Source organism: Harmonia axyridis, chromosome 1, assembly GCF_914767665.1.
Source record: "Harmonia axyridis chromosome 1, icHarAxyr1.1, whole genome shotgun sequence".
NCBI classification, from domain to species: domain Eukaryota; kingdom Metazoa; phylum Arthropoda; class Insecta; order Coleoptera; family Coccinellidae; genus Harmonia; species Harmonia axyridis.
The window spans coordinates 10303943-10322953 of NC_059501.1; the positions used below are offsets into that span (position 1 = coordinate 10303943).

The 19011-nt window shown below is 34.3% G+C and overlaps 2 protein-coding genes and 1 long non-coding RNA gene across 5 annotated transcripts in view; 1 reads left to right on the forward strand and 2 right to left on the reverse strand.

Moving 5' to 3' along the window:
• Nucleotides 1-234: 234 nt before the first annotated feature.
• LOC123688985 lies at nucleotides 235-1160 on the reverse strand. Its single transcript, XR_006750142.1, has 2 exons — nucleotides 478-1160; nucleotides 235-384 (listed from the first exon to the last, which is right to left on the reverse strand). It is a non-coding gene; the product is annotated as an uncharacterized LOC123688985 (long non-coding RNA).
• Nucleotides 1161-2574: 1414 nt separating this feature from the next.
• LOC123688986 (ubiquitin-protein ligase E3A) lies at nucleotides 2575-10990 on the reverse strand. Of its 3 annotated transcripts, none has more exons than XM_045627764.1 (13): nucleotides 10717-10990; nucleotides 10220-10382; nucleotides 9810-10038; nucleotides 9230-9418; nucleotides 8806-9105; nucleotides 7059-7300; nucleotides 6832-6964; nucleotides 6012-6140; nucleotides 5569-5765; nucleotides 4520-4870; nucleotides 4018-4185; nucleotides 3808-3963; nucleotides 2575-3260 (listed from the first exon to the last, which is right to left on the reverse strand). In XM_045627764.1, the coding sequence occupies exons 1-13, from the start codon at nucleotides 10758-10760 to the stop codon at nucleotides 2922-2924; spliced, it is 2640 nt and encodes an 879-aa protein (XP_045483720.1). In that variant the 5' UTR covers nucleotides 10761-10990; the 3' UTR covers nucleotides 2575-2921. The 3 variants fall into 3 exon arrangements, with proteins under 3 accessions (XP_045483720.1, XP_045483721.1, XP_045483722.1); XM_045627765.1 differs by lacking the exon at nucleotides 10717-10990 and adding an exon at nucleotides 10648-10703; XM_045627766.1 differs by lacking the exon at nucleotides 10220-10382.
• A 6257-nt stretch (nucleotides 10991-17247) lies between these two features.
• Nucleotides 17248-19011, forward strand: part of LOC123688990 (sodium/potassium-transporting ATPase subunit alpha-like) — a 34675-nt gene continuing 32911 nt past the window's right edge. Inside the window, exon 1 of the mRNA XM_045627770.1 lies at nucleotides 17248-17822. Within this exon, the coding sequence (XP_045483726.1) occupies nucleotides 17702-17822 (121 nt within the window). The 5' untranslated portion in view covers nucleotides 17248-17701. The remainder of the gene's footprint in view (nucleotides 17823-19011) is intronic.

The following is a 19011-nucleotide window of genomic DNA, read 5'->3' on the forward strand; positions in this document are numbered from 1 at the left end:
CTTATGAATTAAGGTGCATTCCAAAAATATATATTTAAACTCCATCTTTCATTTTTTGCTAGAAAGATATTTTTTAGTCAACAATATTATTATTTTGAACCTAGAAAATTCAACAAAAACCAGATTCCTACGTTTGGTATGCACCACATTTGAAATATTACAAATAATTCATGAATAGTAAAACAGGATTTAATAATTTAACAATTGGGTGTTTGTTAAATGAAAGATCATAGAATTATTGAAAATTTTTAATGTAATCAAAGTACCTACATCAACCAAAACTTATTTTTGTCTCTTGATCCTCAATGTGGCCAGCCTTATCCACTCGGCTGATATCTATCTTCTCAAAGTCTGCACATTGGATAAAAGATTGAGATGCAAAACCTAAACATATTGGAATGTTATCAAAAAATGGTATTTACAATTAAAATTCTCAGTAACGAGGTTTCCTGATTGGATAAATAACAAATTTCTTACATAATATAAAGTTATGAAAGTTTTGAATACATGAGTAAGCTTCAGGAGGTGATTCCTCACTCTGAAACAGCAAAATTATTTATATCATACTAAAACATTTGATTAAACTTATCAGAATCTATTTCTCAAAAAGCATCCTTATGTGATCTGACATTGGTCATTAATAATGATGGAAGAAAAGTGTATTGTGCATATATGAAATCTAGATGTTTTAATTTCACGAATAGCAGAGAATAACATAGGTATATACATCACAAACATAAATAAAGTATAGCAGAAAAATAGTCTAAGTAGTAAAAACTAGCGCACTATTCAGATACTTCTTATTTAGATGATAAAACAATTGTGGTATTACTTCAGAACTATATACACCCAAATGCAAATTACCATAAAAAGGAAAAATATCAAAATGCATATAATTTGAATGAAGAAGACAGAAACCATGCACACATTCCATTAACGATCCACAAAAACATGCAGCAAATATACCTATGCTATTAACTGGCATGCAAGTACAAAAGCAAAATGAAAGGCACATACAACAGCATTTATATATCTAAATGTAGTTACGTTGTCGAAGTATACTTATATTCACTTACCTCACATATTTTCACTATGAAACTAATCTGGAATTGGTGAAAAATCATCGAATGTTGAATATTATTATTACAGTTTTTCACTTCTTATATCTCACATATTTCCACGATGAAAGTAATCCGGAATTGATGAAAAATCAAAGAATATTGAATATTATTATTATTATAGTTCATCACTTCTAACTAACAATCAAAAGTTAGAAAATGCATATCACTTTTCACTGCACTAGTCCTGGCAAAAATCTCTAAACAGTTCAACTTTAATAAAGGTTATGTATTATAAGAGTACTTGTATAGATCTGAGTAATATATCATGAATATGCTATATTTACATAGCTTTTACATAATATTAGCAATGTAAAATATATATTGCGAATGTTACATATATGATATGTAACTATATTACACACTAGTAGATATCAGAGTTATATTGCTTTTAGGGATGCTGGAAGATGTATCATATACGTAACTTCAGTAATATAACAATGTTACATATATGATATATGAATAAGTCAAATAATTTCATGGACATATGAAATGTTATGTATCAGATACATTAGTTTTGAGATGTATCAGGTATATACCTCATTTCTTAGGGATGTTATGTAACGGGAAGGCGCATATAACAACATGGTTTGCTGGGTGGATATATTAACCCACCGCACTACGGCGCAGTCGCCATACTCCACTATGGAGATGAATATGATATGATATGGCAGAGATCACTGAATGCGAAACTGATGATTCTATCAGATATCAGTCTCGGGATGAAACAGCGCAATTAGTTCGAGAACGCCTCGCCAAACAGCGTTAATGAAGTGCTAATTCGTGTATATTATCAGTATTATCACTTTTATATGGGATAACTTTTCAAATTTTGTTAACATCACCGTACTGCCATGATATAAGACTCGTTGAAGTGGAATTATTTTTCTTTCTGGAAATAAAATTAGCACTTTTACGGGTTACCCGTGAGATAAGAGCATAGTAAAATTCCTTAATATTTGGACGTATTATTTCGGAAAAGGTTGAATTTGTGGACGTGCCAAAAAAGTGAAATGAATAATGCACACTTTTTATGGATTCGGTGGAAATTGGAAGAGTTCATATTTATTCTTTTTATCAAATCAATATGAATTTTCATCAAGTAAGGACTGAATCAATTAAAAATTTATATTTGATAAAAAAAATGTAAACTAAATTTCTTCGAAATTGTAATATTCCAAAGATAAAAATAAGTCCTTAATCCTGAGTTTAAAATTGCGACACACTTCAAGGAAAAAAAATCTACGCCGAAAGTTCCACTTTTTTAGAGAACAGGATGTTTGGGAAAAAATTGTCGCAAGGAGTTCAGCTTCATTATTTTCAATTTAATGAATACTTTGTGTTCTATTGACCAATTCCCGGAATTTCCTTTTTTGACATCAAAAATAAACTAAAAACGTAATAAAGTAAGTATAATATAATTGAATCGAAGGGTGAGTTCAGTAAAAGAAACAAATTTCTTCATGTCTTTATTTCACAAGTTGAACCATGACAGAACATGATCAATAAAATAAAATTATATTCAATATTGCCGTTATGTTAGTAGGAGAATATTCAATATATCGTAGTAAAAAATGTTCGTCCCTACCTACATAACATATCAATTTTCATAAATATACAAGGCGTTTCAAACTAGCATCCCCCTTCACAACATATCACAATCCAAGAAATTCACAGCTACCTACTCTTTTTACAATGTAAATACTTCAACATGCCAAGAAACAATAGTCACTTTTTAGAGCAGATGTATTTTGACAGCATATCATTTTGGAACACCTTGTATGAAATACTATGTACATGGAATTACAACATTCCGAAGCCTTTCGAATAGCTTATAGCTTTCATTAATCTGTCTTCCAACTTATCTTTGGATGAATATTCTGGTAGAAGTAAAACATTAAAACAAGTATGAGCGGTGGGCAGTCGATCTGAATCTGGTCCATTTCTTGAAATTACAAGTTTTAATCTGCTAAGGCCACCTATTGGCACCCGATCTGAACCTGTTGTGAACTGCAGTAGCTTTTTTTTATCTTCATCTGACAATAAATGTACAATGGTCCAAAAATCTTTTATTATTTGTGAATTACTACTGTACCCTCCATCATACTCTGTTGACTTCTCCAATTCATCAAAATCAAACACCTAGAAAAACAAAATTTCTAACTGTTCAAACGTCACCTCAGATTTAACAAAAATTCTCTAAAAAGATGGGTGAGAAAAATTAAAGAAAAAAAGAATCTAAACCGAATGCAATAAAAATCAGTAAAGAAGTTCCTTATGTAATTTTTTCAATCCTAATTGTGATTTAGTATGTAGATTTTTATTAATTATGTTGTGTATTTCAGTCACATGAAAAATATGAGACTACATACAGAAATTACAATTTCTTAAGTCTTCTCTGTATATAAAAGTTGCACCATCATTTTAAACGATAATCTATTTTGTTTGAAATATGAGTCTTTTTGTCCAAGCCGAAATATGCATAAAATCTGTGATATTTATTCGTTAAATGTGGAAACAATCCACTTCACATCGACACCTATTTGTTTGAATAGTGAGTATCTCTCTCAACCATTAGTTAACATTAGTTAACAGTTAAAGACACAATGGATCCTCAAGGGATAGAATGCATAGAGAAACTTCGTTCCAAAAATGTCTTCCTTGTGTAGGTATCAAAAATAATACGTACTTTACTACCACATATAAGAAGCTCGATTTCCTCAGGACGAAAGAGAAGTTCTAATGGCGATTCATCTACAACCATTTGAAATCCTTTATAAAATGCATGAAATTGCTTTTCCACTTGTTTATTCAGGAGAAAATCGGCGTATAATTCCACATACTCCTGAAAAGCAGATAAATTCAGAAAGAGGTATCAACAAATACTAAACAGTCGCACAAATTTATTTTCTTGTGTAACTTGGATATCATCTCCATTCTCTTTCAGCTGGTGATTAATGGCTGAACCAAATACGTCCTCGTAGCTTATACTGAATGTTTGCATGAATACATCTTCAAGATCTGGGGCAGTATATTCCAGCATTTGTTTCAAACTATTATACAAAACCTGAAAAATTAAAAATGAGAAATTGCCAAGAAGATGGTTTTCGAACAGTTGACTTATGCTTATGACAATAATACGAAACTAAAATAACTGCCGTTCCAAAATAGATGTAATTCTTTGTGTAGATATTTAACGATTGGAAAATAATATACTTTCCCCGTTATATCTCATTCATTCAAAAGTGGAATTAGAAAAAGGGAATTCATGAATGCATTGAAAGCTCCTCAAATACTGAATTTTCTGGAATTTCTGTTAGATGATAGTTCATCAAAAAAAAATAATTTTTTTCTCAGACAACCATGAGGTAGAAGCCTGGTAAGAGACTCGGTCTACTTACAGGATTGCAGTCTTTAAGATCTTCAAATGAACCTCTCCTACCCATCAGTTTTCTGTACAATACCATGGGAAAATTGACTGATAAAATAACGTTGTTGTAGATCGCTAATCCCAGTACTATACCTATAAGTGTGAACTGTCCATCACTTTCAAAACTCGTGGGGTTGAACCAAACTACTTGGGTCTCTTTTTGTAAGACAAACATTCCATAGTCCGGATTGAAAATCTCCTCAACGACTAATTGGAAAAATTCCTTTGAGACGCCTCCTTCATCAATTCCTTGTTCGCCTTCGAATTCAACCACCAACTGCTTCTTCAAATCATTAGGGTTCTCCATTGCAAGCATTTCAAGCTGAAAACGAATTACATCAGAACATTTGCACACATGACAAATATAAAAAATGTATCGATAAGAGTTTACTGTAATATACATAACATTTAGACCAATGGTGTCAATGAATGTCACCTGTCCTGGAGATTAATTTGCCTGGAAAAATTTCACGAACTGGCACTTTGGGGTTTCAATTCACGCAACAATTGAATTTTAAAGAGGTACAGCTTCAGACTTTTGTACAAAAGATGGTGTAGAGATCATCTATGCACATTCAAACACTTGCAAGCTTCCGAATGGAGGGGTGGGATCGTCACAAACACAATGACTAACCCGTTCCATGTTCTCCTCCGTTCTCAATAACCTTGGGTACCCGGGTTTTGATTTAGTGTTGAACCAGTCTCCTCAAACTTTTTTACTCATTTCCGAATAAGGGTAATTGTTGGCATATCGTTTAAGTGACAAAAACCTTGAATATTGGAGAAATTTCGGTATAATTGCAGAATTATACGCACGATCTGCCCCCAAAAAATGCTCTTGAGCAATTAATTCCCAGAGCCAGGTGATTGATGCATCAATCAATTCAGGCAGTAAGCTAAACAGAAATAACCTTTCTACACTTTGTATGACGGTAATATTCGAAAAATATACAGAAAATGAGTGATTTGAATTTGAAATGTTATGTTTGAATGAATGAACATACTGAATCAGCTACTTACTTCAACAAGAGCGTCATCTATTATGTGATCTCTCCGAACTTTCAGTTTCAAATAGGGGTTAGATGGAGTTCCACGATATGCTTGCAAAACACTGATCCTTCTTTCCGAATACATCCTAATTCTGCTATCAAAATATAATCCCATGGTTTTTGTAGCAGGGGTCAGGATGAACGGATAAAGCATGAAACTGAATTTTCCTGGGAAGAAAAAATGAAATGTATAAATAACACATAATTTTATGGATCCTCATCTTTTCAATCAATAGATGTTCAGCATGAATTAACTTGAAACATAATGTTTTAGCCATGGTCTAATCGGTTTTTCACCCGATGTTTTGCCTTCCTTGAAAGATGCCCACCGTAGTTACAGTTGAAACATTAGGTGAAAAACCAATCAGACCACAGCTAGAAAGCACTTTTTTATCCATAATTGAAATTATGTACCCAATTCGCTCTTATAATTAGCAAAATCTCGATCCATTTCAACGGCGTCACTGAGAAGTTCATTGTAGAATTCCTCAAAAGGTAAATGTGGTTTTCTGCAATTCAGGACATTTATTCCCAACTCATAGGCTGAAAACAAAAATACAAATTAAGAGCATAAATCAAATAAGTTCAATGAACATCTGATTGAAAAAATGTGAAAAGCATTGACACAAAATCAGATTCCAGTGCGCATGTTCAGCTTTGTATTGATGTTATTTTTTCCACGAAATTTAGCATTGGAATAGTTATTTATAATACAAGTGCAGAAGGCATTGATATTCTTCCACGAGATCAAAATTCAAAAATGAGCCACGAAGTGGCGAGTTTTGGAAGGAGTGGTAGAATGAGCCTTCTGTACGAGTATTATACATTATTTTCTCTAATTCATTGCATTTTCATTGAAATTAATGAAATATTTCCTTAAATATAATTTAGTGATTTTTGCATTGAAAAATGTTGGTTGGCAGAACTGATTTCTTTAAGGCAATTTGATGAATTGACAGATAAAGCCGTAGCGAAAAGTTCGGAGTGCCAACATAGAATAATAAAATATAACCATGAAAACTGTGCGTTTCTGATATATTCTCGCACGATTTTGTTCTACAAGATGTGGAAGAATGAACGGAATAACCACAGAATTAGAGAAATTTACTTCAAGCCTACACTCAATTTAGTCTTCTGAACATGAATCTCAACTGATACAGTAAGTCAACTAATCATATCAATAGACACTTAAGGCCAAAAGAAAGTGAGAAAAAATATGTAATCTGACACTGACCTAATGGATCGACATGAGGCACTGCTTTCTGTGATTTTGGTATTGGATATAGGCTATCTATAGATCCTGCTAGTTCTTCTGCAGAACAAGGTGATTCTAGTGTTCCAGCTAACATATTTGCGAAGTATAAAATCTACAAATAAGAGAAAAATATATACCAAGTTATTTAGAAAAAGGAGAACTGAGCACAATTAGTACTTATCATGTCATTAATTCTGTATTCTAACCTTAATTAATCTGGTTGCTGAGGTTATCACATTCTCATCTTGGACATAAAAATCCCTATGAAACTGAGTAACAATCACTTTCAGTGTGATCAACTGTTGTAAATTCTCCAGAATACTTCTTAGACTAATTCGGCCAACAGGAGAAGACCATATCTTAGCTAATTTGGCTTGTACGCTCACAGTGAGCCACTGTGAAGCTCTACAGATGGCAGGTAGACCGGTCTCTAGAAAATCCCCAGATCCTACAAGAAACAAAATATACTTCATTATGGCATGAAGCTAGAAAAATAATTAACTAACTCTACTAAATACTAAAACAATTCGTTTTGTAAGAACATCAAGTTTGAGAACAATGTTTATTGAAAGACACAATATACTTCCAGAATAAATCAGAAATCGGGTATCAAGTCAAGTCAAAACAGTTATCAGAAGATTATTAAAAAAATTTGAAATAGGTGATCCATGTTCTGCAGATATTTTCTTTTTTCTTATTTTTTCTGTTGTTATGTAATCCCGAACATTATTTCTTTCTACTCTGACCTCAAATTTGAGGTTAACTGGTCGAACTTGGAAGTAAATATCACTTTTTTTGTTCAACCAAAGGTTCAGATTTAATACTAAAAAATTATTATATAAAATAATTAATCAATAATAACTTTATTTACAGTATTAAAGACCAAAAACTGAAAGAAGTATTAGCCCAGTATGGCAAGTAACTTTGAAAGTTAGAGCATTTGATAAGGATTTCAAAATGGTATGACACCCAAAAAATTACGCTCAAAACCTAGTTTTATTGGGAAAGAAGAAGAATTTCTGCAATTCAAGATATAAATTAGCAAGTATCAACTTTTTTGAAATACTTATTAGAAGCGCCAACTATTAAAGTTACTTGCCAATTTCGCCTAGTATTTTTTTTTCAATATGAAATAATATCAATTTTGAATCTTTGATAGGACAAAAATATGACAATTACTTCCAAGCTGTAGCAGTTGGAAAATTTTAGGCCTGAGTTGAAAGAAGCAGTATTCGGTATTAAAAAAAAAAGTATTAACAGCAGGGAACAGATAGTTAAATCTTAATGAAAAAAATTTGAACTCATCCTGAAGTTTATGTTTTTAAGATGTGTAAAACAAATTTAAATAACAAAAATTGAACAATTTTACACTTCACTTTTTTCTGATTTATGACTTATCCGAATAATTGAAAAAAATGTAGTAAGAAGTATTTGAATCTGATTTGTCATGATATGAATTTTTCTATATTTGATCCCTTGATTTTTTTATATCATATTCTGGAGTAACAGTGATCAACGTGATATAACTGATTTTTGTACCAGATTCAATGCAATTAGCCCTTGTAAATAGTTTTAGAGGAAGACTGTGGATGCTCGCATTTTTTTATTAAATTTTTGAGTTCCTTAAAATGTAAAATATATTTTTGAAATTCTTAATCAGATTTGCAGTGGTTCTTTGAATTTTCCTATAATTTCTATGTTACTGTTATTATTCATATTGATACATTATTTCTGATAATGTTTCCTAAAAATTGTTTACTTTGAAACATTTTCAGATTATATTCTGAAGGTAATTGGTACATCAAACTCATAAAAATTAAAATAAACAGCAAATTTTACACAATCCAAGAGATTTTTTCCTTTATCGCTTCCAAAAGTCAATCACTGAAAATAATGAAGAATGAAGCGGAAAAGAAGAGAAATTTGAAATAGTAACACCGAAACAAGGCTTACCTAGAGCTGGAATTTCGAACACAATGAGTAAGACGTTCACCACATCATCTTGATTGTCTTTATCCTTCCTTGTGGGCAACTGCACTTGCAAATTTCCAGCTAGAGCAACAAGAGCATTCACCAGAGCATTTTCAAAAATTGAAGTTTTCAATTTGAAGAGAGCTGCGAATGCCCTTCTAACAGAAGGTAAATCAACTGGCGCCAATGAATTTTTACTAGGTTCAACACAGGAGTCTTCATCTTTATCTTTTTCACCCTCTAATGATCTAACCTCTTCCTTATTCAAACCTCTAACTTTGTCTGAAATTAAAAGAAATAACAGATGAAATGACACTGCGGAGTGAGATAACGTTAATCATCTGCTACAGAACTAAATATAATAACACTTCCAACTGATAATAAATTAAAAAATCCAGAAAAATACCTGTATCCTTATCAAAAGACTTTTCCTCTATATCAGGTGTTTCTGTTTGTAAAAAACTACATGCTAAACAATCAATATTACAAAAAACCTTTCCCAAAGTTTTTATGAGCTTTGAGTAAGAATCATTAGCCTCACATTCTTCTATTATGTCATAAAGTATTTGTTCTGTCAGATATAAGTATTCTGAACCTGGAAAAAAACATTGTTTCAATAAATGCATTTCATCCAAATAATATGTAGTATAAGACACAAAATGTTTGGTATGTTTCTCTTTCTAAACCACATATTTCATTGATAATAATACAATGAAAATATTTCCATTGAAATTTAAATCCTCATGGAAAACATATGTTTCAAATAAATTTCATAAAAACAAACAAAATAAAAGTTATCCATATCCATTATTTATTATTTTCTGATAACATTTTTTGAGGATATCAAAAACTTCAATAAACATACATAATACATTAAAAAATAAAATACATAAAAAATGGAGTACATAGACCCTTGAAAATATTCAATTGAAAATCGAAAAAGATTTTACCTGATACATGACATCAAACAAAAATTCAGCACTTACTTGTGTTTAGCAAATTTCTGCTTTTGGATTCTTCATTGCCTGATGGACTTAATACTAAATCATTTGTTATAGTTTCAGAATTCATTTTTTGTCTGTTTAGGGAACTCTCAATATTTGAATTAGCCTGAGTTCTGGCTATTTTATTAGGATGTCGCTCACATAATCTAGCATCCTGAGAAAATAACTGAATAGCTTGAGCAGCTGCTTCATCAGGTGTGAGTGGTTTTAACTGAAACAAATCAATATATTCTCATTATATCCATCATGTTGTTGAAAGCAGTCGACGAATCATGAACTCAAAATTTTCCTCTAATTTAGAACACTCAATTTGAACTGCGAATAACCTTAGAAGTTGATGCTACAAGTGAACAAAAAAAATCTGAATAAAAAAAATTAGAAGTCAAACATACATCTCCACTTGAAGCACAATATTTATTATCACAATGGGGATTGCCACAACCATCGGTTAGTTGATAAAAGTAACGTTCAATAAGTTTTTTTGCTGCTGCTCTTTTCATTTCGTCTTCTTTCTTATTATTATCAAGACTACTAGACGAGGCCTCACGGTTGTTCCTGTAAAGAATGAACTAATATAATTTGGAGATACGATTGAATGGGACAATCTTCATTGTGCAAAACCAGAATTCTTCTCTTTCAGCCTTCAATATACCGGTGAATTTCACTATGTATTTTAATGGTATGAAAGATACACAGCAATACTACTCTTCACACAATTCACTCCAATTGCAGGCAAAAATCATGCTTTAGGATTTGGATCTTTACGACTAAGGAACTGGATGAGTTTTCATTTTTTCCAAAATCGGTTAGGTTCTATTACCTGGAAAGTCTTGGCAGTGACAGTTCAAAATCTATATTCATAAACTGAAAATCTTCCAGGAATATTTACCTTGAAGCTTCGTCTTGTTTCTCACTGGAATCTGAAGAGCTCATAGAATGGTTTTCAAAATTAAATCTAAAAATAAACGAAGGACAGAACAAATAATAATTTTTTCAGAGATGGTGACTCTCCAGTTCAATCACAATATTATGAACAAATGGTTTTTTTAATTCGGTTAGTAAATCACATAAATCAATAATGAAGGAGAATATTAGGCTTTTCAGTTTCTGAAATTTCACATCTCTAAATACAAAATGCACAACAGTCAATGTCATATGTTGTCAAAAGTCGATTTGAGATTGTCATTTTCAAGTTTTGAGGTTAATGAGGGCATAATGCACAGATAATGAATAAAATTTTATTACTCTATAAATGATCATAGAAGCCTTTAATTAAATGAATTAATCGAATTTGCATAATCATCATCTAGCTTATTCAACATCAGTCTCTTTTACAGAAGAAATATAAGTTAATTGTCTATTATTTATTACATTGATTTGGCTATGGGTTGCCAATTTCCATGTCAAAAAGATCTCTATCTGTAATAGTGTAGTGCTTTTATATAGTTTAGCGAGGCTTTCTCGAGCTAAATTACGTAGGTGCTCCCTCTCTATAGAGATCGAGATTGATGGTGGACTCATCAGTGGGGCAATCCAGCGATCTCTGCCCAAGACACCTGCCCATTTCATCGTGGAGTGGTCACTCTGCCTTAGTGCGATGATTCTTATGAACCCACCGGTGCCGCGCTAGAGTCCGACGCAAAAGCAATAATGACACCTCTCGCGCATGCAGAGTGACTACAAAGTCCCTGCCAGTACCAACGAACCAACGACACACCAGAGGAGGAGTTGCAAAGGTTTACTTAGGTGGAGAGAGGGAGCGCAAGCCAGCTATGAGGGCGGAAAAGCAAGGCTCAGCGGGCTACCGGCTTGTGTCCGATCAACACATTAGAGTCATGACTTTGAGCGGGGTAGTGAGTCGCCTCAGCACTCCAACATGATCGCAGTTTTCCACCCCACGGAGGTTCCGCTTCACCAAGCTTTCTCGTGTAGAATTGTGGTGCATTGTAGTTTTTGTCCCGACTCCCGAGATCACTGGTGGACTCATCAATTGGGCAATCTAACGATCACTGCTCAAGACAACTTCCCACTCCATCGTAGAGGAGTGACTCTGCCCTAGTGCGGTGAGTCTTATGAATCGGTGCCGCGCTAGAGTGCAATGCGAAGCCAGTATTGCCACCTCTCGGACATGCAGAATCACCACATTAGAATAATTCGCGGAGAGGACGAGGAGATTTTTCAGTGTTATTATTAGTACAAAAAAGATTTCAATTTAGGCAATGTTATAAAATATCACATAAAAACAAATATATCAGTAACAAAATAAGTGTTATTCTTGAAGGGCGAAACAAAAATGTAAAAATGAGAAAAAGCCAATCCAAGAGCTCTGAAAAATTCATACGATGGAACCAATACGTTAAAAGCATTCTTGAACGTGTTCACAGATATATAATTCACTATGATGAAGGTAGACTTTTTGAAAAAATACTTTCGTTCTCCGAAACCATTGCTCTGTCATTTCGTCAAAATGTCGGTACTTTTAGAATTTTAGCCGGGAATTGACTCAAACGATGAGGTTCGACTAAAATTTTAAGCTACTTACTTTATCAGACCCATAAAAAATTCAAGAAGAATATTGCAAAAGAAATACTTACTGAATATTTCTGTGATTACAAGTTCTGCCGGGTTGAGATTTTGCGCGTTCCAAGATCCGTGCAAGATTCCGTATGGAGCCAAAAAAAATCAAGGCTGGGCCTTGATCTTCCGCCCTCACAGCTCGCATGTGCTCTCTACCCTCGAGTATAACTGCGCACCTTCTCCTCTGGTAGGTCGTCGGTGCTGGCGGGGGAGTGTGTAGTGACTCTGTCTGTCCGGAAGGTGGCGTAATGGGTGTCGTGCCGCACTCTAGTGCGGCTCCGGCGGGTTTATGAGGGTCGCCGCGTTGTAGCAGAGTTACCTCTCCACGATGTGTGAGAGGTTGTTTTGGGCAGACTTCGCTGAAGAGTCAAGCAGCGTTCTCCGCACTTACGTAATTTGGATCGAGAAAAACTCGTCAAATAATCTTGACCACAAGGTTTTGTGGTCAAGAATGTGATGATTTTTTCTGTTCAAAATCACAGATTTGAAATTTTGGGTCAATCTATGAAATAACAATTTCAAGCTCTATGCAAGTTTTTGAGGTGAACACTATAGAACTATTAGAACTATACAGACAGAAAAAAAGAACAGATAAAAACAGATACAGACTGGAAAAGAATTCTTTACACGGGATATTGGTAATCCATACCTGAAATTTCAGCTTTCCAGGATTCCAAGTACCGAAGTGATGAATGTTGAATTGAATGTTTTGTACAAAAAAAGAGGTAAAACAATCAATAACTCTAAAGGGTGTTCTATTTGAAATATCGGAGTTGTTAGTACTTTTTGATATAAGCATCAGCAACACTACAACGCTGAAAATATTTCAGATCGATAAAGCAGTGGTTTCAAATTTTCAATAAAATCTTACCTTTCGTTCTCCGTAAAAGTTTAGGGTCACATCGACTACGGTCCACCCTGTATGTTGTCACAGAAATATTGTATTTTATCTTCTTGAATTTCTTCTCGTTCGGATGATGTGCCCAAATTGAAATGTTGCAGGAATCTTGGAATTGTTATTTTATATCAACACAAAATCCTAACTCCAAACAGTTATTCTACATCTGAAAAAAAAATTATTTTCATAATTTTTAAATTATAAGAAAAATAAAAACCATGAAATGATTGTTTGAGGAATAACTCAAAAATATTCAAACTTCATATTAGGAATATTTGGTTCGAATTCTCACAATCACAGAGATAAATAAGATTCGACATCAAGTCTACCCTTAATGTGGTGTTAGTATTCCGTGGGGACTGTTCAATATAACCAGCCTTGACTTTATACGCTCCATATTTTCGTGGACGCCTATCGACGTCACTAGACGACATTTGGATCAACGCCTACGTTTACTTTCTGTCTGTCGCATTCTAGACGCTTTCTCAATTCACGTGAATACAATTCCAAAGAAAATCATATTTCAATTTCAGCGATGACGCTAAGAGATTCGTAGTCTCAGGATTTTCTGGTAACCTCTCTTCGACTGACGCACAAGAGGGTTCTGGAGGGTGAATTCTTTTTTTATTTATCGGAACAATTAAATTTGACGTTGATCGAACTAATTGGTATCAATTTTCAACGGAAATTTCACTGAAAAAATGGTAACTAACGAAATGGAAAATTTATCAAAGTGGCCATGACAACCTAAGTATTTCTGCGAGAAATTGCTACTGCTGGGGGTCTTTTGAACCTAATAAAAAACGACTAAAAAGCGTTCTATTCGATAAGTAGAGGTCATCAAGAATCCAACTTCATAATAGAAGCTCTTATTCCTATTAGAAATAAACTAGGACAACCAATTTTAGAGGACTGTATTGAGTTAACATTGGGACCCCTAGCTCGTTGGCCGTAGATAGAAATAGGTAGGCATAAGTCACTTGGTGCCAGGTCCGGATCTTCGGGTGGTCGCTTCTGTTCGATCGCCAGCTTCAAACGGTCGAATCTTTCACAGTAGAAGAGATAGGTAACTGAGCGTTTGATTACAGCGAAACTGCTCGTATTAGAGTATTCCCTGCCAATTAAACCAAACACTATTCTGGCAGTCAATCCTGGCTTGGTCACGGTAAGCAAAGCTTTCTTGGCTTTCGACCACGATTTCTGTCGCTTAACATTATCAAAAGTGACCCATTTTTATCTCCACTCGCCATCATCTTCAGAAAGGGTCGATTCGCAGAGGAAAATTTGTTCCATGAGGTTTTTTAGTCAGAACATGTAGCACCCAAACATCGAACTTTTTAATCCAGCCTTCTACAAATGGTTTAAAATGATGCTGTAAAATTTTTCAAGATATTAGAGGATGTTTTCAGATTTGCTTCGAAAATCAATGTAATAAAGCAAACGTTATTTGTAATACATTAACGAGTTTTTGATTTTTTTTTCTTGTCAGTTAGAATGACTCCTATTTCAATTATTGAACATAATAAACTGAATAGACCAATGATATATTATTAAGATATCATAATAACTCTTTCACAGTTCAGTAGGTAGCATAGACATTTCCTTGCAATCTGTTGTTTCTCTACTTCTCATTCCTTCCCAATCAGAAAATATTCGTATAAAAATCTAATGATAATTCCTTAGGTATAATTAATGAAAATGAATTATATCTGAATCGATAACTTACATATAACATTTAGATTTAATTATCTTGTCTCAACATTCATCAAATATCTCCAGTGTGATATTATAAATAGGATTGATGCCCTAACTAAGGAACTGCTAGGTATGTTGTTTATGTTTGTATCGAGTTGATTTATTTCTCTTTCCTTTACCGGATATCCTTTGCTGCCTTTATTTCTAGAATTTTCGGCTGATACGTTTTAGATTTCATGATTATACGTTGTTATAAATTCTTCAGGAGATATTTTTGATTTATCGGTTCCAATAACAAATAATCCAAAATGAAAATTACAACGATGAAACTTCAATATAGAATACGATATCGACTTCAGGCTGTGGTTCTACTCACTGATGACGAATTAATTTATTGCTTTCGATAACGATCGCCTGTGATTATTTCAGTCAATTTTAACAACTCATAATACCCTACGCCGAGCTGGTCCCACCAAATACTGAGCATGACTTCGGAAGCATGAATATTCGGTTTGGCCGTCGAGGTCGACGAGGAAACATGGCCGGGATTTTCCCATGATTTTCTGAGCTTGGGAATATCGTTATGAACTCCTTTTTCGTCTCCAGTCACAATGTGATGCAAAAATCCCTTTCCTCTTTGCCTTGCAAGCAGCTGTCCACAAACAAACGCCGTTCAACATCTTCCAGCTTCAACTCGTACCTCACCCAATTTCCTTCTTTCTGAATCATTCCCATGACTTTCAGGCGTTTTGAAATGTCTTGCTCCGTCACTCCCAATGATCCTGTCAATTCTTGTTGTGTTTGGCACGAGTCTTGATCAAGTAATGCCTCCAATTCTGCATCTTCTCTCTCCCACCGCCTGCTGGTTTTGACGTCAAAATCACCGTTCTTGAGACGTTGAAACCATTCTTGTCATGTTCTTTTACTGATAGCGGCCTCAGCATAAGTGAAGGGTGTTTTTTTTAGAGCTATAGAACTTTAAATTGCAATAAAACAACGATGGATTATTCGATTGACATGAATTTTATTTATCCGCAAGATATTCTTGTGGCATTACATTTAAAATATGATTTCGGGCATATTACCGCCACGGCTGGCTCGGATGTAGTCCACTCTGGACGTCCAATTTTGGATGACTTTTTCCAACATTTGTGGACGTATATCGGCAATAACACGGCGAATATTGTCTTCCAAATGGTCAAGGGATTGTGGCTTATCCGCATAGACCAATGACTTTACATAGCCCCACAGAAATTAGTCTAGTGGTGTTAAATCACAAGATCTTGGAGGCCAATTCACAGGTCCAAAACGAGAAATTAGGCGGTCACCAAACGTGTCTGTCAATAAATCGATTGTGGCACGAGCTGTGTGACATGTTGCGCCGTCTTGTTGGAACCACAGCTCCTGGACATCATGGTTGTTCAATTCAGGAATGAAAAAGTTAGTAATCATGGCTCTATACCGATCACCATTGACTGTAACGTTCTGGCCATCATCGTTTTTGAAGAAGTACGGACCAATGATTCCACCAGCCCATAAAGCGCACCAAACAGTCAGTTTTTCTGGATGTAACGGTGTTTCGACATACACTTGAGGATTAGCTTCACTCCAAATGGGACAGTTTTGTTTGTTGACGTAGCCATTTAACCAGAAGTGCGCTTCATCGCTAAAATGGACTTAGTGCGCGATACGTATTCCTCACAGAACCATTAGTTTCGAAATAAAATTGCACTATTTGCAAGCGTTGTTCAGGCCTGAGTCTATTCATGATGAATTGACAAACCAAACTGAGAATAAATCACTTGACAGCTGTTAAATCGATTGTCATCTTGAACAGTAATGCCAATTTAAAGTTATATACCTCGAAAAAAACACCCATTACATTTGATTCAATTCATTATTTTTAAATCATGTATTGATTGTTGAAAATTTATGGAAAACCATATCCAACAATATTATTTTACATTTATACATAAAGATTAAAAGTCTGTTTAGGTGCCTTAGTTTGTCGCCTCGAGTTTTAAAATCACCCGGTATACCCGTCTTCCTAGTGAATCGTTTTAAAAATTCGCACGGTTTTTTAATACGTCTATCTAGTAGAGGTAATTCCAGTCAATCTTATCTGACGCGAGCAAACCTGGCACTCGAAACTTCCATTCACATAATCCAATCGCCAAGGTACAGGCGACGAGAATGATGCATCAACAGTGGCACAAATCCAACGCAACGTCAGAATTGAGAACTCTTCGCCATTCCCCATTTTCTAATATTACGAGCTTTGCGAAACCGCTTAACCGATCCAAACTGGAAAAAACTCATCCCCAAACCGTTCGATAAAATTCCCACCTATCCCTCAGCTCGATGAAATATCAGAGATGGCTCGGCCGAATCAAACAACGCGCCCAACTTGAAGCGTCAATAAAATTCTGCGGTTTCCGTTTGGTCTTTAGGCCCGCTTGATTTCATGCGTTTATTTCGGACATCGTCACTATTTTTAAAAGTAAAACATCCAATACTTGAGTTATTTATGCTAACCCACTTTGAGTTTCAGTAATACGGAATATAGGAGGCTCTGGAGCCAGTTCGTTGCAGTTTGGGAAAGCGACAGCTACTTGATTTTCGCGCACGGTGTTTAAAATGTCGGTTTCCTGAAGGCCCCCTGTTTGAACTTTGTTATTTCGTTGTGTTGTTTGGGTAGTGCAAAATGCCGCTTTTCCAGAAGAAAAGACCTAGGTCCAAATCCTTGACGAGGAAGGAGATTTCCCTGGCAAGGCTAGAGAATTTCAGAAAGGAAGTTATCACAGATTACCACACTGTGCCTCTCGGTAAGTTCTGCTGGTTTATGCTAATTGATTAGTGCTGAAAGATGAGAAGGTAAACAGAGTTTTGCTGTTATGTACAATGGAAATGATGGAAGGTAGTTTTATCTTTATCGGATGGAATGAAAATCAATTGCACTCCTGAATGGTGGAACAGGAAGTGTAAGCTCGAAGGTTAAAACTCAATCCATTTCACGTTTGAACAGCTTCAAATTCCAATCTTATCCAGAAAAACACGGTGATATATTCACAGAATGTTAGGTAATTATATGTACAGAGTGGTTCACATTCGATGTTTAACGATGGGATTTCCCGAACAACAGCAATTATAGAAAAATGTGTGGCACATATTCGAACTCCGTTTTCGAGAAACGAAAGAAACGCAAAACCTCAAGTCGAAATTACCTTCAATTTTCAAGATTTCCACTTTTATATTATCATTATGAAACAAAAACTTTAGGTATTCAAAAGGAATTTTCTATGGAATTTGAATGATTCTCCTGAAAATATATGTTTCTTCCCAGTTTTTTGAGTAATAATACAGAGTAGGTTCCAATGCTAACCTTTTATTTCGATTTCAATTCCGGGAAAATTATTTTTTCCTTATATCAAAATCATAGATATTCTTAGCAGAAATAGGTAACAGGAATATTCGCGATTTTTTACATTCATGTTAATGAATTCTTTGTGGAATATTGTGATTCTCTTGGAACCTACATGTACCTTTATCTTCTAGTAACTATATTCTCAAATCAGTGAATGTTTATTTCAATTCAGTGGATATTTGAATTCTCCAAATCTCAAAATGCGCATCAAAACTGGTTGAAAATAAGAATAACGAAAATCTAGATATAATCAAATATTTTTTTCAATCAGTAGTTATTCAAGGGCAAAATTTCCTAAGATATCCTGGTAAAAAAAATAAACGAAATATTTAAGAGATTCGTGACAAATTTTACATAATACCTACCAAAAAAAAAGTAGGTATTGTACTTTTCCATTAGGAAAAACATAACTTTTTACTACAACTCGTATTACAGTATAGCTCGAATACTTGAAGGAAACTGATTTTTTCGGTATAAGATTCAAGGGAAAATTCCACTGAAATAATTTTTTATTTCATAGCAATAATATCAAGAATTTTTCGATGGATTCATGAAAATGAGAAATTTTCTTTTCGTTTTCTTTTCTTACG